This window comes from Drosophila arizonae, chromosome 3, assembly GCF_054131065.1.
Source record: "Drosophila arizonae isolate 15081-1271.41 chromosome 3, UAZ_ARI_1.0, whole genome shotgun sequence".
NCBI lineage: Eukaryota > Metazoa > Arthropoda > Insecta > Diptera > Drosophilidae > Drosophila > Drosophila arizonae.
In genome coordinates, this window is record NC_142923.1 from 21,526,335 (window position 1) to 21,552,256 (window position 25,922).

Here is a 25,922-nt window from a genome sequence, read left to right on the forward strand (position 1 = left end):
CCGTAGTAATGTTATCGTTATCGTTATCGTATTACGCTGTTACAGGGATGCATAGAATCACTGTCATTGTCGAAATGGACTGGCAGCCTTGTCGCCGTAACATTGGAGTTCATTTTGGATTGTAAAAAAAGTGCAAAAACCTAAATTTTACGCATAAATAATTAGTACATAGTGTAATTAAGAAGCGCGTAAGTGTACCACGCGTTGCCGTTGCAGTGTACAGCAAGTGCGGATATTTTGGGGGCCAACTGCATTCGATGTTGCACCTCGAGGCTGTCGACGTCGTCTCTAGATTTTTTTTGTTGGCCTGGGGCTCTGCTGATTATGCCTGGTAGCAGCAACGTACGAGGGGCGACGCAATTGTATTTTATTTATAACAAAGTGCGCGTTTAAAGGCATATTCATGTTGTATACGCTCGTGACAATTTCTTCTTTACTTTAATATATTGTGTTTTCAATAATATTGTGCCATTTCTTTTCTCCTCCACTTACCAACACCAATCAAAAACTAAAAAAACAAACAGTTCAGCAAACAATTCATATCCACCCACACACACACACACATACATACACACATCGAAATGGCCGAGATGTCGCTTAAGCCAAAAAGAGTGGAATTTGGTGAGATCTGGAATCCGTTGAGTCGCACTGTCGAATCACTGATAACATTGCGAGCAGTTGATCGCAAAGTCTGGAATGCATGCTTTTCGTGAGTATCTGCTCCTGTATATCGCACAGTGGAACAACTTCGTTAACCATGCTAAAAAATACATTTTAAATAAAAAAAGTTAATAAAAAATAAAAATATAAAATATTAACCACAAATAGTTAATAAATCATAAAAATACATAAACAGAAAATTTTATTCGGATTTTAGAAAATCTCGACTGTTGTTAACATATAAGTTGCATGTGTTCCACTGTGTGACGCAGCATGATTTGCCAAAATTGAAAATATTTTCTTTTTGACAAACATTTACATAGTATATGCACATGTTTTCAATAAAACTTTAAACTGTGTGTGTAAAATACACATACACACGTTTCTACATACCTCCAGCGATGTTTATACATTGTGCGTGGCACAGCCGGAACCAATGGCCGATCGACTCTATACCGAGACAAAGAATTTCCTGGAGTCTCACGTCCGGGACATGCTGGCCAACAAGGTGATGGCGAAGCATGATGCAGCCAATGCCAATAATACGAATAGCCGGCCAGATCTACTGCAGCGCTATTATACCACCTGGACGGAATATAGCCAGGGCATCCAGTATCTTCATAAATTATACAAGTAAGTGGTTGGCCTAACTAATTAATTGAGTTTGATGTTAAATGGTAATTGTTTATTGCTTTGCAGTTACTTAAACCAGCAGCACATCAAAAAGCAAAAGATCACAGACACGGATACCATGTATAGCAATCAGACTAGTGCGGCCGGGCAAATGGAAATCGGTGAGCTTGGCTTGAATATTTGGCGCGTGATTATGGTCGAGTATCTGGCTGAGGATCTGGTGCGTCACATATTGGAGGGCATTGCAGCGGATCGGGCCAGCAACGGTACACTCGATTCGCATCGTGTACAGGTCATTAATGGCGTTATACACAGCTTTGTTGAAGTGGAGAACTATGAGAAGGTCATCAATGACGTTGTGAACAACGTGGATAACGAAAAGACTCAAAAGCCAGACTCGTTAAATTTAAAACTGTATCAGGAGCACTTCGAGGGACCGATGCTGGAGGCGAGCGGCGCCTACTATATGATCGAGGCCAACAAGCTACTGCAACGTTGCACCGTTTCACAGTACTTGCAAGAGGTTATTAAGATACTGGAGTGTGAGACTAAGAGAGCGGAAAAGTTTCTTCATAAAACTTCGTTGCCAAAGCTGCGCAAGCAATGTGAAGAGAAATTCATTAACGATCGCTTGGGCTACATATATTCAGAGTGCCGGGATATGGTATCGGAGGAGAGGCGTCAAGATCTACGTAATATGTACATTGTGCTCAAGCCCATACAAGATAATCTAAAAGCGGAGCTGATACAAACCTTTCTGGAGCACATAAAAAACGAGGGCCTGGAAACGGTGTATGCGCTCAAGGGCGAGAATATACACATTGCTTTCGTTGAGAATATGCTGAAGGTGCATCACAAGTATCAGGAGCTGATTGCCGATGTCTTTGAGAACGATTCGCTGTTCCTTAGCGCGCTGGACAAGGCCTGCGCCAGCGTTATCAATCGACGTCCCAGCGAACGGCAGCCGTGCCGTAGCGCTGAATATGTCGCCAAATACTGTGATACACTGTTAAAGAAATCGAAAACCTGCGAAGCGGAAATCGATCAGAAACTCACAAATAATATAACTATATTCAAATACATTGAGGACAAGGATGTGTATCAAAAGTTCTACAGTCGATTGCTAGCGAAGCGTCTTATACACGAGCAAAGCCAGAGTATGGATGCCGAGGAGGGCATGATTAATCGCCTAAAGGTATTTTTCTTTTATATATGCTTATATACGTATATTCATTCAAATTTATATATTGCAGCAAGCTTGCGGCTATGAATTCACCAATAAACTGCATCGCATGTTCACGGATATTTCAGTCTCCACAGATTTGAACAATAAGTTCAACAATCATTTAAAGGACAACGATATTGATCTGGGTATGCGAGTCGTATTTTGATTATATAGAAGAAAATATTGATTCTTGGTGCACGAAAATAGAATTGAATACTAACATAAATTATTTGATTATTTATTGTTCAGGTATAAATCTGTCAATTAAAGTGCTGCAGGCGGGCGCTTGGCCCTTGGGCTCGACACAAGTTATACCATTTGCAGTGCCCCAGGAATTCGAAAAGTCCATCAAAATGGTGAATTGCCAGAATTCAGTTGCATTAATCAAACAATTAATTAATTTCGAATGATGTTTTCAATTCTAGTTTGAGGACTATTATCATAATTTATTCAGCGGTCGCAAACTGACCTGGCTGCATCATATGTGCCATGGCGAACTGAAGCTGAGTCACCTCAAAAAGTCCTACATTGTGACAATGCAGACGTATCAAATGGCGATAATATTGCTTTTCGAGACCTGCGATACGCTCAGCTGTCGTGAGATCCAAAATACGTTGCAATTAAATGATGAAACGTTTCAGAAGCATATGCAGCCGATGATTGAATCCAAATTGTTAAATGCCAATTCAGAGAATCTCTCGGGTGATACGCGCATCGAATTGAATTTCGATTATACCAATAAGCGTACGAAATTTAAGATAAGCTCGGCGTTACAAAAGGAAACGCCACAGGAGGTGCGTGCAAAAGAAATCAAAGAATCTTTTAGATAATATATGAATGAATGCTCTCAATTATATTATTTAGGTGGAGCATACGATCAACTCGGTGGATGAGGATCGTAAACTCTTTCTACAGGCTGCCATTGTGCGTATTATGAAGGCGCGCAAAGTCTTGAAGCACAACGCTCTGATACAAGAGGTATGTCAACGCATCTTATCCATATCCATATCCATTATATATATTTAAACTAATTGTATATGTCTTCTATCAACAGGTACTGTCTTTATCGAAAGTTAGTTTTACGCCCAATATCGCAATGATCAAAAAATGCGTTGAATCGTTAATTGACAAACAATATATTGAGCGTACAGCTAACTCTGGTGACGAGTATAGCTATATGGCTTAGACTGCGGATGGCTCGGACGGCTGACTAGAGATTACTACAACGGAAAAAAAAACAAGCGGAAAAGAAAGAGAAACAGAATAAACAAACTAAAAAAGCAAAGTAAAACAAAAACAAATAAAAACTTTCACTAATTGAATTCACAATGCACAACAATCCAAGCAACATATAAATAATTATTATACCTTGTAATGCATTGCACCGAGGCATATTTTGTTAAATCTTTTTAAAATTCATGACAAGCATTACGCAACGGCAGCAACAATTACAGCTAATATCTCGTAAAGTCTGAGGGACTGTCTAAATTATTCAATTGAAATTCCTAAGGTAATGCAAACAATATTTCTTCGTTTTTCTTTTGTTTCTGTTTTTTTTTTTTTTTTTACTATCCCTACAAACCCTACAAAAAAATGAAAAGAAGAAGGCGTATAAACTGTGCGCATCACTGATACTTTTAGTTAGTTTATTTAGTTTTGTAATAATTATTTCGTTTTTCGTTTCAATATCTTTTCTTTCTTTCATATAAATGTATATTTATCTGGTACAAACACACAAACGAAAGTGCGAGCAAATGTGTAATAAAAAGAAGAAAATGAGAAAATCATACGCAAATTCTATTTACGATTTTTAATTAAAAATTAGCCGTTAAATTAGTGTTAATACTATTAACTGCTCTAAATGGTATGTGTCTGCTCCTAAATATCGTTCAAGCTTTGCAATATATTCAATGCAACTATCCGAATCGATGACTGTAGCCAAAAACTGTTTCAATAATTCATGGTCAATGAATTGGTTGAATTAACTATTTCATTGTTTAATTTAGATGAATATACTTGATAACCTGGCTATATTCCGTCCAGGTGGTATGATAGCGCTACAGTAGATCTGGCCGGCTATTCGTATTATTAGCATTGGCTGCGCCATCTCCTTATCTCGGACGTGAGACTCCAGGAAATTCGTTGTTCTTTGTTCTTGGGTGTGTGTGTGTGTGTGCGTTAAGTGTGTCTGCGTGTACATCTTATTCATCAAAAATAAATTTATGTGTTTGGCCAATCATGCGGCGTTGCACAGTTGCACAGAACCGCATGCAATTTATATGTTATTAATATTCATAAAATCCGATTAAAATGCACTGTTCATTTATTTAAATTTAATTAGTGATTCTCCGTAACAAATCATTTTATGAATCACACAAATTTTTATATTTCTCTTTTCTATATCTTTTTTTATTTTATTTATTTTTTTTTTAAGTTGTTGTGCTCTTGTGTTCTAAGGATGTGTAATAAACAAAAGCAATATATTACATAATCTATTTTGACTGAAACTTTTAATACTTTGTATTATATAGAAATAAATATATATATGTATATATCTTTCACTTACCATCATATCAATGAGACAACAGTTTTGTAATATTTTTCAAAATTTTCAATGCTATTTTTATTTCATTTCATTAATTGTTAAATTTTGTTATATATAAATAATATATATATTTTTAAAATTCATTTGTTCTTGCTAAAAAATTATATCATTTGCTTTGTTCTGTCTGTGCTTAACTTTTTTCATAGCTCTTTTATTCATATATATGTGTGTGTGTGAATTGTTATTGTAATTTGTCATTAATATTATTATGTTTTTCTGTTTTTTTTTTCTATATATTTTTTCTTTGTATGTGTGTTTCCTTCAAGCAGTAGGAGAATGAACGTTGTATATAGAGTTTTTTTTTTTTTTTTTTTTTTTTTGAGATTTTGTTTAGCTAGTGCTTTAGAAATGTTGCTTAAATGCAGGATGTGTCGAAAGGTCTATACGAAAAATCATCTCTATAAAAAAACAAAACGACTTTTTAGTGCTTCACCTTGTTATAATTATCAACTTGAATTTCGAATTTTGATGGATCATTATATATATATATAAATATATATAAAGTTCCCAACTTGCCAGTTTACAGTTTTTTAAGTACTTTTTTCTTTGTTAGTTTTTTTTATTATTATTATTATTATTTTTTTTTTAATTTTCACACTACTTTTCTAAAAAATATATTCAATAATATTAATTAATACAAATAATTGTACATATAATATAATTAATTATAATAAATACCAACTTGCTATAGCATAATATATAATAATTCGTTAATAATACTTTTCAACTGGCTCTCTTTCTCTCTCTTTCGTTAACTGCGGGGCGGGCAACTGGTTTTTCATTTTATTTTTTATTTTTAAATTTTATATTTGGCCACTTGACTTTTCAGCGTGTTAATACAAAATACATATTTCATAATTTTTATGCCCACTCATTCTTTTATATATTTAATGACTAGTAAACGTTTACAATTGTTTATTTGTTTCATGTGCCTCATTGCGATTCATTATATTTTTATTTTTTATTTTTGGAATCACAAAAAGCAAAATGCTGCCTGGTAAAGTTCTATTGAGCATTTATTGCATTTTAATTTTTCATGTTTTTCGTTTTTGGGTGTTTTTTAAGAAAATTTTTGGAAATCGTATTATCAAATATTCTTGGGAAAGTTTGGAGGGCGTTTCGGCTATGCTCTAGTCTCTCGAAATTTCGAAATAAATTTAATTTTATTGTTAGATATTTTTTTCTTTAAAATTTTTTCTTGGAGTCGAAGAGATTTGCTCCAGTATCCGAAAGGAAGCCCATAAAAAGAGTAGCTTCACGTATATATATCGAACGTCATAATATAAAGTAAGTTATGCTGCCAGTGGAACCCTAAACGGTTCAGTTATACTCCAAACGATGTGTATAGAGTTTAAATACTATATAAATTCAGTGCTGTATAACTATGTTTTTTTTTTTTCTTTTGTTAATTTTTAAATTTTTTTATTATAATTTTATTTTGCTCATCGTTGCGTGCTTTTATTGTGTGTTTCGGCCATGGAATTGCTTGCAAGAGTACTCTCTCAAAACTCTATTTTATTGCTGATATTCATATCTATACATATGTATATATATTTGTTGTTAGCTGATCTGGTCTGTTGTGGCATTTCCAAAAATGTATTTTTGTTTTGTTTTTTTTTTTTTCATCGTTTCATTTACATTTTATTTATTCATTTAATTAATTTCTTTTTTTTTCAGTCTTTACGATTCACGGCTTTGTGCATTTTTGAATTATTCAGTTTTTTTTTCGCATTATTATATGACCGATATAGTTGTATACATATATATATATATATATATATATATATATGTACGATGGATATACACATATATGTATCATTTGTTTGCATATTCAGTGTAATTTACAAACGAATGAGCGTGTGTGAAAATTTTTCGAACCGTTCGCGCGTGTGAGAATTGTGATATATATATATTGATGGCTGAGCAGGTGAGTTTCATATAGAGGTGCGGTTATTATCAACGTTCTTTAAAAACATATATTGTACATATATGTATGTGTGTATGTTTAGTAGGGTGAGGTTGTGAGGGGCAGTGTTTTGGCTTCGTTCGTAAACAAGTTTGGTATATATTTTATTGTTATTGTTGTTTTGGCTGCTCTATTGATCCAGCGAGGCGGTTTTCGTACGCTTCCACAGCGTCTTGAAGAGACCCTTCTTTTTGGCCTTGGGCGTGGCAGCAGCACCAGCAGCAGAGGCGGCAGCTGTGTCCTTGCTGCGACTGCCGCTTTCTTTGCGTTTTGTGGAACCTAGAGAAAGAGAGAGAAAGTTCTTAGTAAGGAGTAGTCTATATAACGTTAAATATTATATATAGTATCGTGGACTACTTATGTTTTAAATATCGCCTCAATATAAATTTGAATTTCTAATCGGAATTTCGTAAGATCTGTGAAAATGCTGAAATTGTTAACTAGTTGCAATCATTCAATGGATTTTACGATCATGCTAAACTGGCGTAATATAGCTGCGATTTTCAATCAGACTAATCATTTGAAAGCTTTAGTAAGAAAGGAATTCCATTTGATTACAGGAACTATGGACTGATTTGTATTTGTATTTGTATATTATGAATTATATATATTATATAGTAGAATGTTGTATATTGCAATTGTAGAATAGCAACAGGAAAGTTATAAGATAAAATTTCTTGTATATGTCTCATAAAAGTCTTAAGCTTATTAACAATTAATAAGTAAACATCTTCGTTGCCTTACTCTATATTCTTATATGGAGAGCTAAAGCTCAGCTAAAAGACCTGCATAGTTATTATAGAGCATCAGTGAACTCTTAAGCTAAGATCTGTTTCTCCAAAGCAGTTGAAATTCCTTGTAGTATAGCAGCCCTGGCTTAATTGTTAAGATCTAAGATCTCCAGAGCTCTCCTTACCAGTTTCAAATTCATAGGCATGCTTGCTATTGCTTTCATCCATGGGCAGATCACTGTACGCCTTGTGCTTGCGCTCCTTATTATGCTCTAGCAAAATAAACAGAAAGAGAGAGGGAGAGTAAGTCAATGCCTTCAGCAATTAGGTCCACACTTACTCTTCTTGGTGATTAGCAAGCTGGTCACACGACGCAGCGCTTCGCGCGGCGACTTGTTGAGGAAGGAGGGCGTCAGGTTGGGCGGCAGGGTGAGCGGCTTGCGTGATTGGCCCGTGCCGGACATGCCAGCCGGATTGTCCCAGACACGCACCGAGGCCAGGCGATCGATGTTCTCCGTGGAGGCGGGCCGCATGTTGCGCTGCTTCGGATACCAGCCGCGCGCTGGGGCGCCCGTCATGCGCAGCATTTCATTGGAGGCTAAGGCATGATTGATCGAACGCTGTCGACAGATCTGAGCGGTGCCATAGGCGCCAGCTGAGCGTAGAGGAATTGTGGATGAGCAGATGCTGGCTGTGCTGGCTATGCTTTAATCGACTTACCGCCTATGCCCAGGATAGAGTTGCCCATATTGATGCTGTTCGATGTGCTGGAACGTGGCGCAGTGCGGGAGCCACTCACAGGTATGGGATCATTTTGGCGACGATATGGCGTACGTGGTATGTCACAGCTGTAATGAAAAACAAAACACAAATATATAAATAAGAGTGCGTTGATCCAGATTGTTCGACTAAACGATACCCTGCGCCCCTGGCAATGGGTAATGTAATGGTAAACTTATCAAATTTGTCGGTTTAGAGCAATCGAAACTAAAATTTGCCTCCACCAACACCGTCATTTCACTGCTTGAACAAGCAGCTGCAAGTTCCAAATTCATTCTAGAGAATCTAAACCAACCATCTAAACTGAATTCAAGCTCAGAGCAAAAACGTTTGACACTGCTGCCCCTAGTTGGCTAATTGGTTAACCGTTTTGTTTAATAACTTCTATGTTACTTACTAGATTTTAATGAAACTCTCAGCATATAGTCTATATATTCCCTTGAATGCTTGCCAATTAAGAAAATATCCAAACTTAGTCTCATTTTTGTTATAATTGTAGCTGAACTTAAAAATATATACATATTTTGGCATCCGAGATATAATTTTATAGCAAAGTTTTTACGGGTTTCTTAGATGATAATATTAAAACGGTAATATCTATAGATTTTTCGTTTAATCAAACGACCTTGATTGCTGTATAGCTCAGCGATCTACAATTTAAAATTGATAAGAGTTATACAAAAAATTCTATACGGACGGACAGACGGGCATGGCTATATCGACTCAGCTAGTCGTCCTGATCTCTTGATGTATATATACCTTATGGGTTCTGCCCTGCCTCCTTCCGCTTGTTATATTTTCACAAAATCATTTCCCATTCATAATGGGCTCAGGGTATATGATTCTAATCCCGATATACTGCACATTTATGCTACTCACCCTCTGGCAAAGATTGGCGTTTCAGGAAGACTACATGAGGTTTGCAGGCGATGCTCTTCGCGTGGCGATTGCTTCAGGCTGCGCTTGGTGCCATAGTTGATATAGCGCCGTTGATAGGAGCCCGTGCCGGCCACTGAGCCGCCATCACAGGAGCCGATGGTGCCCATCGGGGGCTGGGGCAACGGCGGCATGCCGCCCAGCCCAGTGGGCGTAGTGATGCCGCTGCCGCTGCTATAGCCAAACAATTTGGGTGAACGCTTGCGATACTGTGAGTCGATGCTCCACGATTTCATTGTGTTCAACGAGTGTCCGGCACGATGGGGCGGCACAGCGGGCGCCATCGGCGGACCGGGCAAGCCGTCGGCAAAGCTGTTCGTTTGATGGGCCGGTGCTGGCGGCGCTGGCAGCTCATCAGTGAAATGACGCACTGCGGCCACATTGTCGCGACTGCGACGCGTGTGGCTGTTGCTGCTGTGGACCGCAGCGCCCGAGGCGGTGGCATGTACCTCGACAACGGTAGTGCCGCGATTGGCACTACTGGCCGTGGCCGGCAGTTCGAGTGGCTTGCGTGGCTCCACAGGCGAGGGGGGCAACGGTGCATCATAGTCGAAAATGTCCGGATTGGAGCTGGGCGGCGACGGTGGCAACGGACCAAAGCCGATGCTCTGCGATAACAGCATCTCCTTCGCGCTCTCCGACTTGTGCACGCCCGGACGGAACTCCAGCACACGTTTGGCATGCAGCTCCGCAGCGGCAGCGGCGGCAGCAGCAGCAGCAGCAGTGGCAGCTGCACCAGCGGAGCCAACTGGCGCTGCAGTGCAGCCATTCGCCTGTAACTGAAGCTGGCCAGGCAGCGGCATATCGCCACGGAGCAGCGCGCTTATGTTATGCTCGATCTGCTTGAGTGGGGCACAGCCGTAGCTAAAGTCAGATTCCTCATCCTCCTCCAGGGTGGGCGCTAGATCTGTGTGAGGCGTGGTTGCGGTCGAGACACGCGCTTCTGTAGAGAGGGAGATTCGATTAGATTAGAGCCAATATGTTGAGACTGCTCGACTAGGAGATACCCTAAACTGAAGAGCTGATATTCCAATTATTCTCTGGTAGCTCATTTGTTGAATAACTTTTCTTGTGAATGGACTTTTCAGAGACTGATGGACAGACAGACAGACGTACCGATTAAGATCGAGTCAACTCGTCGCCCTGAGCAAGAAAATATTTATATACTTCATGGAGCCATGCCACCTTCTCCTATTACATACATTTCACCGAAACCGGATTTCCCCTTTTAATGGGTTCAGAGTTAACACCGTTAACAAGTGATAGATTTCTAATTGGATCTGCTCGACTAGCGAATACCCTTACCGTTGCCATTATAGCCAAACAGATCGTAGCCGTTGCCATTGAGACGCGCCTCGTCGAACTCCTCGCTGCTGGAGGTGTTGTCCGGCATGGACTCGGCGCTGAGCCGCTTCTCCGTCAGCATGGCCGTCTTGCTCTTGAGCGGCTTATTGATGATCAGATGCTCGGTGGCCTCGGCAAAGTCCAGGGAGAGCGCAGCTCTGTGTGCCGCCGCCATTTCCAGGCCACGACGGGTTTGCGACGCTGCCGCCTCGCACTCCTTGTAGACGAAATTGGCTTCGGTGGGCGCCGGCGGCGGCGGCGGTGGCAGCGACGTCGATTCGCTCGGTTCGCTGTCGCTGGTGTAGAAGTCGTTGCTAATGGCGCCGGCGCCGTGCGAGGTGCGCGGCGGCTTCGGTATGCTAAAGATGTCGGCGGCACGCGGCGGCTTCTTGGCCGTGGAGCGACGTATGACAAAGGTGCCCTTGCCCAGCATGCTCTGTTCGTTGCAGGCGAAACTATTGTTGAAATCGCTCAGAGTGTTGTCCTTATGCTGTTGCTAGAAGATTGGGAGATTCGAGATCAATGGACTGATCTGAATGGATGTTATGCAACTGCAGTTCACTCACCTTTTTGGCAGCTGTTGAGCTGGATTTCTTTGCGCTGCTCGACTTCTTCTTATTGCTCTTGAAGTGTATCTCCCAGGCGACGCCATTCTGCTTGACGGGCGTCAGGTCTGTCGAGATGGTCGACTCCTCCAGCGAGTCCTCGGAATAGTCATCCAATTGCTGCTGCAGCTGCGGCTGCTGTTGCTGCTGCTGCGACGGTTGCTTGGCTGCGGCCACATTCATGTTGGATGCCGCTGGCGAGGCTTCACCGCTGGACGTGTGCTGGGAGCCCGATGAGCCCGACGACGAGCTGGAGCTAATAGAATGTGGATTGAGCATGTGACAGACGGCCTTGTGTTTCTCCACCAAACGCTTGCCACGCCCCCCAATCTCGCCACTGGCCTTGGCCGACGGACCCGGATAGATGGTCACCGGATGCTCGTTCAGCATCGGCTCCGGCAACTTGGCCAGATTGCCGCGCAGCACCGCATTGTGCACGGCACTGATATCGATGCCCAGCGCATTGCGTTCCCCATTGCAGCTGCCGGTGCGTGTGGCGGCTGCCTCCAGCCCGTTCGACGAGCTGCATGTGGAGGTGGCCCCCAAATTGGAGGCACGTGCGCCGCAACAGGGCAGACTCGAGTAGTTGGAGCTGGTGGCTGGCGTCGAATTAGCGCTACGTGCCTTGGGCTAAAAGGTAAATAGAGAGAGAGAGAGAGAGAGAAAGAGAGAGAGGTAGAGTGCATTAATTGATTTATCAGCACGTAAATATTGTATATATGTATGTATGTCTCTGTCACCCTGCTCACCAGCGTTGTCTGTATGAGCGGCGTTGTCGCTTCCTGGCTGCTGTGCTCCGCCTCAGATAATTTGGTTAGATTCTCGGCAGTGCCGTCAACCTCGTTGAAGCTGCCCTCGGGCACGGTGTCCGTGCTGGGTGTTTGTGGCACATCCTCCGAGTCCTTTTTAGACATACTAAAAAAAAAAAAAAAAAAAAAAAAAAAAAACATTTTGTTTCAGCAACTCTATGAACAGTTTTTGCAGTCAATATTTCAATTTATTAGGTGGATAGGTTGAATAGAGTGGGTAGATCATAAATGCTAATGCATACATATAATTAATGGAATTGTAATTTAATTATAATTTATGTACATGAAATATCACAGTATATATGAATATATACCATTCTATGAAGTATTAGGATTATTTTTATGGATAAGCCCGCTGGAAGTGTGGGAAATCGGAAAATAGTATTATATACTATATTAAATACATATATACATATTTATGTATTATATATAGTATTAAGTTGAAATATATACTCATGTATTCAATCTAAGACCAAAATTATATAGTATATAAAGTAGATCTATGCCCTTGGGGTATATGGCAAAGTAGAAAACCCCATTGCTTCTGCAGCTTTCTAGCTAGAAACTCTAAATTTTAATTAAATTATAATTATTTGCTAATTATAACTTCATAATTTGGTTTAATATATGTATATGATTTATGTAAATCGGAAAAAATGATATATCTGCAGTTTGAAATTTACCAAAAATGATTACAATTTGATCATATATGAGTAGTATAACTAACTATGTAGTTGATCTTGAACAACTGTAATATTCTTTCATGTTTGAATTTGCATTAATAATTCTTTTTTATATCAATTGCTTTGGATGTTCATTTGATTTCCTATAATAATTACTCTTTCTGTTTCTCAAAGCCTAAGTGCATCAATATAAAATTATTATTTAATGTGAAAACTTTCTTACAAAATTCTAAATTTTGCATTGAAACTGAAAAATTTACACAAAATTAATAGAATACAAAATAGAATAGAATTAATAGAATTCATATAAAGTCATATTTATATACGAATAGATTGTTTCGTTTTCAAAAAACAAAGTATCAGAGTTTTTGGAAACCTTCTGGGAAAATAGCCATTAATAGGAATTTTTGGGTTTACACTAGGTTTTGTAAAACAATTTTCAAAAATTTTTAAACTTCAGAAAATATTATAAAGGAAAGCATTTAAAATGCAATATATTATAATAAGAGAAAAATGATTGCGATTTAAATAACTTTGATTTGTATAGGATTTAAACTTAATTTTGAATATTGAATATTGTATAGCTCATAGTTAAAAAACTTAATTTTCTATCGAGTTTTAAAATATTTGTAAAAATACAAATCCATATATATGTTTGTTATACAGTAAAGTTCTCTTTTGATCTATTTAAATTTAAAGTAAACTCAGCTAACAAATTAATAATTTAAGCTTAAAAATTAGAATATCACAGTCTAAATTGCCCCAACGGCTTCATTAATATTTCTATATTTAACACAACAGCAAAGCTAAAGTAGATGATATAAGACTTGACTGATATAGAAACCAATTAATTATTATGTAATTGTTTTTGTCTATAGTTTTATTATCTATAAGGTCTAACTCACTTTTTGCGACTTAGACTCATATAGCCATCGTCTTCCGATTGATTCTCGCCGCTGTTGCAATGCAGTGCCGCCGGCTTGGTGGTTGCCTCCTCGAACTCCGATATGATATCATCCAGCACTTTGATGGGCTCCGGTATGTCGTCCATGGAGATGGGCTCCATTGAGTGCGGCTGCAGTGAATCGTTGCTGAAATCGAAATGAAAATGTAATTAGGCTACGCTACGTTGTGTCGGCTTGACTGTTGCACAGAGTCATCAACTTTGTCGCTCTCTATAACTCTCTCTCGCTCTCGCTCTGTCTCTCTCTCTCTCTCTCTCTGTCTGCCTCTCTTTCTCTATCTTGTTCACAATTTGATTTTAATTTCATTTAGAGCTTGCGACATACTTTTGCTTTTGTTGGTCGTTGTCCCCATCCAAAGCATCCAGAGCTGCGGGCTCTAACTCGGACATGTTGTTAGCTGCAATCGCAGTCGCTGTCGCTGCCTCAGTTGCCTCTGCTGCCACTGCCACTGCTTCTGCTTCTGCCTCTGCCTCTGCCTCTGGCTCTACCTCTGTCTCCGCCGTATCCGCCTCCAGTTCCAACGCCTCCACAGAATCGCGTGCTGTGCCACACGATTCAGGTGTTGTCTCCATTATGCGATTTTCATTGAAACCAACTGCAACTTTTTTCGTATTTTTTTTACTTTTTTGTTAGTTTTTTGTTGTTGTTGCTTTTCTTGTATTTCGTTGATTATGAAAATGTAATCAATGCGCCCACAGTCGCTGCCGCTGTTTCTGTCGCTGCCTCAGTCGACGTCGGCGTCGACAGCCGCTGCTCGTCTTTGTTGTCGGCTGTTTCAATTTTCATCTATGCAATGTGTGAAAGTGATTGGCGTTTTTTTCAGCTCATTAAATTCGTCATTCAAATGCTGAGGGAGAGAAAGAAAGAAAGAGAGAGATGGCATGGTTAAAGCGGGTGGGAAAATTACTTTTTTCTTCTAATATATTTTTCTGTTACTTTAATCATCACAAATGTTGTAAATCTTGCTGTAGTTCGCCGTAAGCGGCTTAAGTTGTTCGTGTTTGCTCAGCTCTGCGAAAGTTCAATAAATATTTAATATCGAATCTCTCTCGTCGATTTGCGTAACATGCAATTAGATTTTGTTTAGAGCGGATATTGGTTTGATGCGCCTGAATAAATCAGTTTTTCACTTAATGGGATAATTGAGTGTGTGGTCGGGTCTTGAGTTCTAGGCCATAAAAGGCATTTTAATCAATGTCAATTGTGTGCGAACAATTGAAACATTTCTAACATGTACAGTGAAAACAACTTAGAGTGAAAAGCAGTAAAAACAACACTAAATCAATTTGTTTCAATTTGAAATATTCATTCTATATCAAATTATTATGAATTTTTGTGTTGATTTTATTTTGCCATCATTTGAAATTTTTAAATAATTTTAGTTTTATTATCAAAAGTGTGTGTGTGTGTGTTTTTTTTTAAATAAGTAATAATAATATAACAGTTATTCTTTTGAGAAAGCTCCGCTATAAGAATAAATTAGCTACCTGGGTAATTAATACATTTCTTTCAAGATTTGAAATCTAGCAATTTATTGTTAGTGAAGCTATAAAAATTTTATTCAAGAAAAAAATAATAATTAAAAGTCGAAGACAATTTATTTATTGTGTGAATATTTTTTTACGCTAAAAATGCATTTATATTTATATTATATTTGCGCTGGATTAAATATAATAAATAATATCAAGCTTGAGAGGTTAATGAAAAACTACTTTTTCAAGAAGTTCTGATGTAGAAGTGCTAAAGAAATATTTCGATCGACTTCTGCATAGCTATATGTATTATATATGACTATTTAACTAGTAAAAAAGCAAAATAGCTATAATTTTATTTAATTATAAATTGTTGCAAAGGATAACCTGGTGATTATAGAATTCTTATAGATAATCTTATTGATTAATAACAAAATTGAATGTATATTTTGTAAATAAATAGATATTTGCTCACATAGTGATTTCATTTCGATATGTACAAATTGGATTATGAACTCCTTCAATCAGAGATCTGCAAAGCAAAAGGGCTATTTGATATCCACTCAAGAGAGCTTTCACTGTGGAATAAAGCAAACTTTTCAAGTTTCATTGAAAAACCAGCCACAAAACACTTTCGAAAAATTTCCACAAATTAATTCCCAGTATATTCAGAGTTTCAATTTCAAATTCAATTTCTTATCAAACTTTCCCAACTTTCGACAGACGTTGCCAAAAGCCAATTAAAATTTTATTCCGTTTAAGCTAAACAACAAATTTTTTGCATTGATTTTTCACGTAGTGTCTTTGCCCCCACATGGAAGCCAAAGGAGGTGTGAAAATGTTGGAAAACGGAGTCTGTGTGTGTTTGTGTAAAAACTATTTTCGTTCCTAGTTTCCTGCAAAGATTTCAGCCCCTTCCCCTGAACCCTTCACTCATTGCCCACAATTTACTCTTAACTCCTTTGCCGTGCGTTTCCTATCTTCATTCATATTTTCTATACACTTTGTAGAGAGGAGTTATATATATGTACATATATATATATATATGTGGAGCTCAGGCGCACTCATACTCGCTCGCACACACACACACACGCAGACATAGCGACAGATTAGCCTGGCTGCCTGCTCGCCCACTGCAACGCACACATATAAAAGATATTTTATATTCCGCTATACATAAACAACTCACACACACACATACAGACGTACGCACGTTGCTTTTGTCTTTGCGCAAAAATAGAAAAAAAAAAACTTTTGCGTTGGCTGCCCCAAAAACGCATTTCCAACGGATGCAGCAACAAAGTACAAAAACCCAACAACAGCAACAAAATGGTTAAAAATAATAGAAAAGTTTGCAATTTTTAAGTTTCAAATTTCATTTCCGCTCTTATCGGTAGCTGTCCATGAAGCCAGAGTTCCAATTCGAATTTCAAACTTCAGCTGCAGCCAGCCACCCACACACTCACTCACGCACACATAGACAGACAGCGCAAAGCTCCAACTTTGTCTAACTGTAAAATATACTGCGGCGACGCTGGCGTCGCTGCCTTTGCCTCTTGCCTTTTGCTTTACTGAATGAAGTTGCCTGGCGTCGACGTTGTCGTTGTCGCAGGGAGTCTGGCATCGATTTTTTCATATGCAGACGCACACTCCAACTCACACACACACGCACTCACTTAGCTTCACCATTTGGTTTGTTTTTTTGTACGCATAATAATTACAGTTAAAAGCTTTTACTGCCAAAAGGTCAAATCAGAAATCTTCCAATTGGAAATGTTGCTAAATATAGCAAATATGCTGAGCGGGTATGCGTGTGTGCCAGAGCGAGATAGCTGACGAGCCCAAGTGCGGGGCTGATGTTAGTAATGACAGACGTAGCGGCGGCAGCGACGTCAACGGTGGCAGCAACGACGGCGTCAGCGGCTTTTAAGACGATGACAAAAACAGACGGCGACTTCCGAGAACAAGCGAATTCTATTCGTATTTTGCAATTTGCTTATGAATTACATACAATTCCACCTACACACACACACACAGTTATATATATAGGCACATAACATGCACACAGACAGCATTGGTTAATTTTGGTGTTATTGTTGTTGGTTCCGCTCGTTTGACAAACGAATTCAGCAAATTGTTGACTATTTTTGCAATATTTAATTCGATTAATTTCGAATTTAAGTTTCAAGCACAGCACAGACCGCAGACCGCTCGTACACATAGACACAAATGGAAACATACATACACACACGTTCATATACCTATTAAAATTTACAAATATATTGCAATACGATATGATGCGCGAAGCGACTGCCCAATCACGTCTGCTTGCCTCGAACACCGAAACACGACTGAGCAGTGTTGCCAGATTAGCTATTTAATAGCATTTTTAGCTATTTTTGAACCCTAAATGCTATGAAAATTTTGAAAATGCTATTAGCTATAAATTTAGCTATTTTACAAACGAATATTTTGAATTTGATTTTAGTATTTAAAGCAAAAAAAAAAAACATTTTTCGATTAAGTCCTAAATTGTACGTAATGATCTGCGCGATACTACCACCACGACTTTATCGTACGTATAACATCAGTTGTGAATTTACACCATCGCTAATTCTTCTTGTCATTAATTGTATGTGATGGATAAAAAATATAAGCAGAAATTTCGTGATTCCTGGAAAACAATCACCGAATTTAAGAATTGGATTAAGGAGGAGGATGAGTCGGACAACAGGCGGGCGTATTGTATATACTGCAAATGCAGTGTTTTTGCCAAATTGCACGATATTAAAATGCATGCCGCGACAAAAGAACATAAAACTGCCATTGGCGCCTTTGGGCAAAAAATTTAAACATTTTCCATGATTTCATTTAAACATGATTCCAGTTAAACAAAAATATAATTCTGATGATGATTTGGATGTGGACCAAATTGTAACATTATTAAATAACATTTAAAAATAAAATTTAAAGTAAATGCATAATGCATAAAGGTTTCAGCTATTTTGTAAGCTATTTAAAAATTTGTTTAGCTATTTTCAGCTATTTTTTAGAGACGATTTTGCTATTTTTATGTCTCAAAACCTGGCAACACTGCGACTGAGCCGCACACAGAGAGAGAAGCCAATTGGCTACTCTATGCTGTTACTGTATCTGGTGGATGTTATTCGTTTACTATTGGTACTTGTTGTTGTTGTCACTTATTCCTCAAGCTCCATACACACATACACATGCACACAAACAAAACGCAAACAAAGAGCAAGCTCTTATAAGCTAGCGTTGCATTGGATTCGACGTGTGTGTGCATGATCCAATGATCTGCCAATATTTACTCTCTTCAGCAGACCATGCTATCTCTGTCTCTCAACACAGTTTTGGTTGTTGGAATTGTAATTTAATATGTTGTTGCATTTTCTTCATTACATTAGTACATTCCTTATTAGCGAGGGTAAAAAATTAGATTTATCTAGACTCCGGCAGCCATACAAAAGCAGAGAGTGCAATGGGAGATAAAGAGAGAGAGAGAACGCGCGCGCATTGGTGTGGGAGTTTGTGTTTCGGTTGCAATTGCGTGCTCTCTCTATCTCTTTAGGTTGCCCACTCACACGCTCGCTGCCACCCCATAGCGCGCCACTGCTGTTGTTTTTGTTTGCCAAACGCCGCATGTCGCTCATTTGTTGTAATCATTAACATTGATTGGCTTTGTGTGCTTTGCTTTGTGATTTTGCACTTGGCCACGCGGCGTTTTATACGCACAACAAAAACAATAAAAGCCAAAATGCAACCCCTGCGTTGCACGACAGTGCGGCAACTACAGCTGTTACGGTTATTAACAGAATAGTTCTGCTCAAATCAGTATGGAAGGGTGGCTGATTCACCACGTCCCCAACTTCAACTGCTTTTCGCTTTTGTCAATGGTAATGTTAACTAACATTCAAATTTCGCTCGCCTTAACAGCGTCGCTTATGATCTGATCTTCGTTAACAGCAAACATGCTGGAACCAACCAGTTGGAAGTGGCTGAAAAAAATTCCAGCTATGTTAACATGCAAATTTCAGTCGCTTTAACAGCAACTCCTCGTCTGATCTTCGTTAACAGCAACTTGCTCCCCCTTTTGCCTTCTTTTCTTCGTTTTCTATTTTTGTTTCGAGCACATTTGAAGTGCGCTCTCTATGTATGTATTTGTTTTCTTGTTTTATATAAACTTAAGTATAATCATTTACTTGATTTATTTTGTTGTTGTTGTTTACTGTTATACAATTAATAATCATCAAAATTTCTTTAAATGTTGTTGTTGTGTGTGTTTGTTTATTAAACGCTGCCAGCGGCCACAGCTGTTGATGTTATTTGCTGTTGTCTTTGCATCTTTGTTCGATCCACCTGTCTCATAGTTAGGCAGCTGCAGCCCATCGTCCCCCATGTGGTTGTTGTTGGAGTCGCCGCTTACAATTTGTCCAAATACTGCGACAGATCGGGCAGACCCTCCTTGAGACCCTTGCGCTTACGGGTATCCTGGACAATCTGGTAGGGCTTGCTGGATGGCTCGCACGGATCACCGGGCAACACTTGCCAATGGTCGAACACGCACTGTGGGAAGGCCTGGCCGCCAGTGTTGGAGCGCAGATCGGCCGTGAAGCCGAACGACTCGTTGACGGGCAGATAAGCCTTGACAACGAACATGGGTGTGCCGACGACCTGGTTCTCCTCGAACACATGGCCACGACGCCTGTTCAACACACCGTAGATGCCGCCGACGGCCACCTCGGGACACTGGATCTCGCACAGATAGACGGGCTCCATCAGACGAGGACTGGCGGTGATTGCAGCGGCGTACAGGCAACGACGGGTAGTGGGAATGATTTGGCCACCACCGCGATGGATGGCGTCAGCATGCAGGGTGACGTCATAGATGTTGAAGCGAACACCGCGCAGATTCTCATCGGCCAAGATACCCTCCTTGGAGGCCCACTGGAAGCCAGCAACAACGGAATCCTTGATTTCATTTAGGTATTGCACGGACTTGGTGCAGTCCAGAATGAAGTTGGGGCCGGTACCATCAGGGCCAAAGCACCAGATCTTACGGGCTTCGGTCACATCGTAGTCGTACTTCTCGGCCAGATAACGGGCGCGAACCTTGAAATCATCCTTGGCGCTAACTTCACCGTTATCAATATCCTCGGGCAGACCGTCGGGCATGGGCAGAGCCTTCATCAGCAGACGGTTGTGCTTGTTGGGCGACTTGGACAAGCACATCTGGTTGGATTCCTCGGAGACAGTCTCGCGATAAGAGACCACGGGATCGGACTTCTTCAATGGGATGCAAGCGTGATCTTCCTCCAAATCCTTAAGGCAAATTTCCAAATGCAATTCACCAGCACCGGCAATGATGTGCTCACCAGACTCCTCAATGATGCACTGCACCATAGGATCAGACTTGGCCAGACGCTTCAGACCCTCCACCAACTTGGGCAAATCAGCAGGGTTCTTGGGCTCGACGGCAACACGCACCACAGGCGACACGGAGAACTTCATCACCTGGAGAATTAAGAAACAACGAATTGAATATTAATAAGCTAATCATTAGAAGATTCGAGTCTTTATTACCTTCATGTTGTGGGCATCCTTGAAGGTAGTGATGGTACCGGTCTTAACCAGGAACTGATCGACACCGACCAGACCGCAAATGTTGCCGGATGGGACATCCTCAATAGCCTCCACATAGCGACCCATCATCAGAATGGTGCGCTGAATGGCCTTCTCGTACAGATCCTCCTTCTTGCCGGGCGTGTAGTTGGGGCCCATGATGCGGCACTTCTGGCCGGTGGCCACCTTGCCGGAGAACACACGGCCGAAGGCATAGAAACGTCCCTTATCGGAGGTCGGTACCATCTTGGAGATGTACATCATCAATGGACCATCGGGATCGCAGTTCTTGACAGCGATGGCAGCCTCATCATCATGAGGACCCTCGTACAGCATCTCCATACGGTACTTCTGGGCAACCACGGGCGATGGCAAATGGATGGCAATCATCTGAAGCAGTGCCTCACCGGCTGGCAGCCAGGTGCGCATCACGGTCTTCAACAGCGCCTTGCCATCCTTGTCCTTATCCTCGTGCTTGAGCGTAACGCCGATCTTCTCCAGCAGCGTGCCGATCTCCTCCTTTTTGTAGTTCATGATGGCATCGAACACCTTGTAGATGGGATCCAGGATGTACATGCAGAAGGAGCGCTTGTTGTCCGCCTCCTTTTGCTTCTGCCATTTCTTGGTCTTGGCATTGAAGAAGTTCTCACCCCACAGACTACAAAATGAAATTAATAGAAGTTGAAATTGAGTTTGGATGATTTTTATAAGGAATAATCGTTTTATATGGAAATTGATTTTAATGATTTTTAGAAATAGTTTTATAGTAATTGATATGAATGATGTTTATTAATTATTTATATCTAATCTAATCTACTTTCAGGAATAAATGTTTCTTTCGTATACTTCTGAATCACTTTTTTCAGGTGAGACTGATTTCCTTAGTTTTTATAATTTTATTAATTATCAATATCTAATCTAATCTACTTTCATGAAGAAATTAATAATTCGGATACTTCTTCAATATTTTCCAGGTGAGTCTGATTAATTTAGTTTTTATATTTTAATTGATGCTATTTTGTATGTTGTTCATTGTTATATGAAATAATTCATATGTACTTTATTTATTTAGTTTGTCTATATTTAATATTAATTTTAATATTATCTAGACCAATTCATTTCTATCAATGCTTTTAATTAATTGCAAATTTATTTTCCATATTATTAATATTATATTCTTCAGATAATTCTATTTGTGGGCTCTACAGCTTAACAACGATCGTCTTAGTCTACTCTAATCAAATTTCACTCTCGCTAATTTCGTTGTATTGCTGCAATACTTTTTTTAGTGGTAGAGCTAAAAAAAAAAATGACGTCATACTAAAGTGTTGCTAAGCGAGCGAGCTAGAACATATTTTTTGTAAGAATAGATCATTTTTCCGTGAAACAAAAAACGAGGGCATTACGAAGAAAATCAGAACATACATCGCATATATCAAAGATTTTATGCAACCTAGTCTAATGTAAAATATTGGGTGTTTTTTTTTTTAAGTGGTTTATAAAAAACTTAAGTTGAAATGATGGAGCCTATAAATGTCGGCATATATAATACTTATTTAAATATATATAGACAGGTTATACAAATAATTTTAAATTAATTTTAACATAATTTGCTATTAATTCATGCATAATTATATTCAGTTTATTAGTAGTGCTACTGTTTTGATGACCCTACCTATATACATATATATAGATATATTGTTAATTTGTCGAGTCGCTGCCTTAGCAAATGCACCGTTAGAACATTAGGAAAGAGGTTCCGGTGTAGCGTTTCAACAGCGTCTACATAATTTGATCTGCTTTTATTTTCGATTGCACTTGTGGCGCTATCAGCACGCGCGGTTCTAGCTGAACAGCCACGCCCCCTTGCAGGTTTGTGACTGTCCAAAAAGAAGTCGCACGCTCAGCGTCACACGTTTTGTGCTAAAAGCATATATATGTATATATATATATCAAGTAATAGTTTTGCTTACCGGTTCATTAGCTTGACAACGTCAATCTTGAACTTCTCAGAGTACATCTCGGAGAACTGCTTGAGGGTGAAGGCCCAGCCGTGGAGGCCGGAACCGAAACCGACCGAACCCTTGCTGGGGTCCACACGCACCTCACCCATTGGGCCGCCATCGTCATTGTAGGTGGCAATGATGACGTTCACGTTCTCCACGATACGCTGGAAGGTCTGGTACAGCTCCTCAGCATCCAGTTGCAGCTCCAACAGAGCGCGGTCCATCTTGTTCATGAACAGAATGGGCTTGATGCGCTCAGCGATAGCCTGACGCAGCACAGTCTCAGTTTGGACGCACACGCCGGAAACGCAGTCCACAACGACGAGGGCACCGTCGGTGACACGGAGAGCGGCCGTCACCTCAGATGAGAAATCAACGTGACCGGGTGAATCGATCAGATTGATCAAGAAACCCTTGCATTCCTTCTCACGCTGATCGGGATGCGTGATGAACACCAAATCCTTATCCTCAACCTCAAAGTACATGGAAATGGCACTGCAAATGAGAAATTGAGATTAGATTATATATTAGATTGGAGGGCGTTGCGTGGCTGAGGGTAGAGCTTTGTCTAAGACTTACGTTGACTTGATGGTAATGCAACGTTCCTGCTCATCCTTGCGGGTATCGGTGAAACGGGTCTCACCAGCCTTGGCTCCGGCAATAATACCAGCCTTGGACACAAGCGAATCGGTCAAGGTGGATTTGCCGTGATCGACGTGAGCAATGACGGACATGTTGCGAATATTACGCTTCTTGTCCATCAAGCCACGGATTTCGTCGACGGTGAAGTTGACCTATATACAGCAGCAGGAGGAAAAAAAGAAAAGAGAAAGGCATCAGAGTTAAATCCATGTTTAAGCTGTGAGTGAGGTTTGGCTGCCATTAAAAATGGCGTTTAATGCCCATACAAATTCTCACACACGCACGCACACAAGCACAGATACCTGCACACATTTTGGCTCAGGCGATGTGATATTTTGTGAGGTTAGAACTGAACCCGAAAACCACTTGCGTTGTCTATTGCTTGCAAAACAATTTTGTAGTTCTATATATATATAGATAATCACTTACACAAATGCATTAAGCAAACATCTGGCCAGATCTTATGACCCGTTTTCATCTCTTTCGTTTTTTTGCAATAGTTGCATACGTCATTGTGATGGCCCCTTGAGCTAATTTCTTTGTCTTGCATTTCACCACTGCCTCATACACACACACACACACTCACACACACACACACTCACACACACATACAGTGGACAGACGGTGTCACGTCTACAATTTTTAGATAGTCTTTTTGGCATCATTTTATACACTCGTCTGACAAACACACGCACAAAATTATGATGCACTTGACTGCGGCGTTTTATTGTCTTGCATTTGTTGTATTTATTTCAGATTATTGGCACCTACCATTTTGGATGTTTATTGATTTACGTGGACCAACTTTAAAAACACTACACGCCTGCACTGGCGTATCGACAGGAAAGAACGGGCAAAGTCGCTGTGCTAGAGACGCGACGGTCAAACGGCGGTCGCACAATCGATAGAATTGATGGGCAATGTGACTGTCAGCAGCAATCGATAGTCGGGAGTAAGCTATCGATATGAATAGTGCAACCATGTGAGTGGGAAATGTGTTTATGATTTTCGCGGAATGGATTTGGAAATTTAAAATTGTGTGAGAATATTGGATATGTAAAAATCTATGCTTACTACTTGTAGTTGAAGAAAAGAAAAAACTAATATTTCATTAACCCTCAAAGCGGGTGAGTGTGTTTTGTTTTTATCAGATTATTAAAGGCATTTAATATATTTACATACATACATGTCTTCATATAATAGATACATATTAGATATTATTTATTTGCTATAAAGTATGTAATTAGTTTTACGCGTTGATGAAATCAGACAACAATGCTTTAGTAATAGGAATAATCATCATTGTTTAAGGAGTCGTACATACATACATATGTACATTCATATATATGTACATACATGTATTCATTGATATTGATCAATGTTAGTCAAATTACAATTTTAACGGCATATGCCGTTTTTCCAGCCTAATTGCTCAATTTGTCTGACGCTTTTAATTGCCTTTCCCTTTAAATGCTTTTGGCATGCGTGAAGAGAACAGAATAAACCGTTGTGTCTCACCCACGCAGTCAAAGCAAACAAACTTGTTCAGTCATGATTGACTATTGTCTAAATATAAGAAATTCTCATGCAGTCGACGTCATGCAACATGTGGAGCGGCAGCACATCGTAGCAGCATTCCAAAATGTTGCTCAACTAATATTCACCTCAGTGACCGCACAACTGTATCAAACCATTTCAAACTACTCAAACGAACTTAAATCAGCTGCGACATGTTCGCCCTCAACTTGCATGAGCTGCAGACAAATTCCACTCAAACTAGTTGCTGCAACATTGCTGGCTCTCACGGCAACAATCAGATTTAGCTTCGGCTCGCATGCAGTGCGGTACGTTGCAGCAACATTGTTGTCGCAACATCATTGGCTGTGCCCACTGGCTGGCCGTTCGGCACATCCGATGCGGCCGGCCGAACAGTTTTCAAGTGATTTTCTGTGCGTACGGTCTGTGCTAACGGTAAAATTGAAGCTCCGATTCTAATAAGGGGCACACACACTCGTGCGTTTTATTGTTGCTGTGCGTAGTGTGTGTTCGTGCGTGCGTGTGTGTGTTGCATTCTAAGGATGCATCACAATGCATAATAAAATGAATAATTAACTAAAGTTTGCAGATTTAATTAAAAATTAAATATATTAAAGCCGAACTTGTGCTAATATAGCAATTGGACTTGCATGCAGTGAGATTTCTAGAATCCAGGGATGA

General features: G+C 39.8%; 4 protein-coding genes across 14 annotated transcripts in view; 2 read left to right on the top strand and 2 right to left on the bottom strand.

Annotated features, from left to right (window-relative positions):
- Nucleotides 1–27: 27 nt before the first annotated feature.
- On the top strand, nt 28–4,305 carry Cul2 (cullin 2). 2 transcript variants are annotated; one of them, XM_018002601.2, is made up of 9 exons: nt 28–188; nt 525–709; nt 1,060–1,293; nt 1,360–2,488; nt 2,547–2,664; nt 2,768–2,874; nt 2,944–3,312; nt 3,383–3,496; nt 3,573–4,305. In XM_018002601.2, the coding sequence occupies exons 2-9, from the start codon at nt 582–584 to the stop codon at nt 3,702–3,704; spliced, it is 2,331 nt and encodes a 776-aa protein (XP_017858090.1). In that variant the 5' UTR covers nt 28–188; nt 525–581; the 3' UTR covers nt 3,705–4,305. The 2 variants fall into 2 exon arrangements, with proteins under 2 accessions (XP_017858090.1, XP_089320276.1); XM_089464150.1 differs by lacking the exon at nt 28–188 and adding an exon at nt 213–381.
- Nucleotides 4,306–6,722: 2,417 nt separating this feature from the next.
- LOC108610472 (uncharacterized) lies at nt 6,723–17,808 on the bottom strand. 7 transcript variants are annotated; one of them, XM_089464144.1, is made up of 12 exons: nt 17,676–17,766; nt 15,890–15,992; nt 14,267–14,789; nt 13,883–14,068; nt 12,235–12,400; nt 11,447–12,115; nt 10,842–11,376; nt 9,480–10,479; nt 8,541–8,668; nt 8,161–8,475; nt 8,006–8,092; nt 6,723–7,368 (listed from the first exon to the last, which is right to left on the bottom strand). In XM_089464144.1, the coding sequence occupies exons 3-12, from the start codon at nt 14,512–14,514 to the stop codon at nt 7,220–7,222; spliced, it is 3,483 nt and encodes a 1,160-aa protein (XP_089320270.1). In that variant the 5' UTR covers nt 14,515–14,789; nt 15,890–15,992; nt 17,676–17,766; the 3' UTR covers nt 6,723–7,219. The 7 variants fall into 7 exon arrangements, with proteins under 7 accessions (XP_089320270.1, XP_017858087.1, XP_017858086.1 ...); XM_018002598.2 differs by lacking the exon at nt 15,890–15,992 and having other exon boundaries at nt 10,842–11,370; nt 17,676–17,808; XM_018002597.2 differs by lacking the exon at nt 15,890–15,992 and having other exon boundaries at nt 17,676–17,808.
- A 1,816-nt stretch (nt 17,809–19,624) lies between these two features.
- eEF2 (eukaryotic translation elongation factor 2) lies at nt 19,625–24,629 on the bottom strand. The gene is made up of 5 exons (XM_018002600.2): nt 24,477–24,629; nt 23,643–23,857; nt 23,031–23,558; nt 21,019–21,715; nt 19,625–20,949 (listed from the first exon to the last, which is right to left on the bottom strand). The coding sequence occupies exons 1-5, from the start codon at nt 24,477–24,479 to the stop codon at nt 19,858–19,860; spliced, it is 2,535 nt and encodes an 844-aa protein (XP_017858089.2). The 5' UTR covers nt 24,480–24,629; the 3' UTR covers nt 19,625–19,857.
- A 52-nt stretch (nt 24,630–24,681) lies between these two features.
- Nucleotides 24,682–25,922, top strand: part of nolo (ADAMTS-like no long nerve cord) — a 94,341-nt gene continuing 93,100 nt past the window's right edge. Inside the window, exon 1 of one of the 4 annotated variants that reach the window (XM_089464131.1) lies at nt 24,682–24,832. Coding sequence is in view for 1 of the 4 variants with exons in the window: in XM_089464132.1 (XP_089320258.1) it covers nt 25,620–25,676 (57 nt within the window). In the remaining 3 variants the exon portion in view is untranslated. Of the gene's footprint in view, nt 24,833–25,539; nt 25,677–25,922 lie in introns of those variants that run through there. The other 3 variants (XM_018002589.2, XM_089464130.1, XM_089464132.1) reach the window with 3 other exon arrangements.

Excerpts from the sequence above, each read along its gene's own strand:
- Cul2 (XM_089464150.1), top strand. The coding sequence starts at position 325 with ATGCCTGGTAGCAGCAACGTACGAGGGGCGACGCAATTGTATTTTATT. Across the intron at positions 2,665-2,767 it reads GGACAACGATATTGATCTGG|GTATAAATCTGTCAATTAAA; the intron begins GTATGCGAGTCG and ends TTTATTGTTCAG. Across the intron at positions 3,313-3,382 it reads AAAAGGAAACGCCACAGGAG|GTGGAGCATACGATCAACTC; the intron begins GTGCGTGCAAAA and ends TATATTATTTAG.
- eEF2 (XM_018002600.2), bottom strand. Across the intron at positions 23,559-23,642 it reads TGCATTACCATCAAGTCAAC|TGCCATTTCCATGTACTTTG; the intron begins GTAAGTCTTAGA and ends TCTCATTTGCAG. Across the intron at positions 21,716-23,030 it reads GTTGTCAAGCTAATGAACCG|TCTGTGGGGTGAGAACTTCT; the intron begins GTAAGCAAAACT and ends TTCATTTTGTAG.
- LOC108610472 (XM_018002597.2), bottom strand. The coding sequence starts at position 14,514 with ATGGAGACAACACCTGAATCGTGTGGCACAGCACGCGATTCTGTGGAG. Across the intron at positions 12,401-13,882 it reads ATGAGTCTAAGTCGCAAAAA|TATGTCTAAAAAGGACTCGG; the intron begins GTGAGTTAGACC and ends TTTTTTTTTTAG. Across the intron at positions 11,377-11,446 it reads GCTCAACAGCTGCCAAAAAG|CAACAGCATAAGGACAACAC; the intron begins GTGAGTGAACTG and ends CCAATCTTCTAG.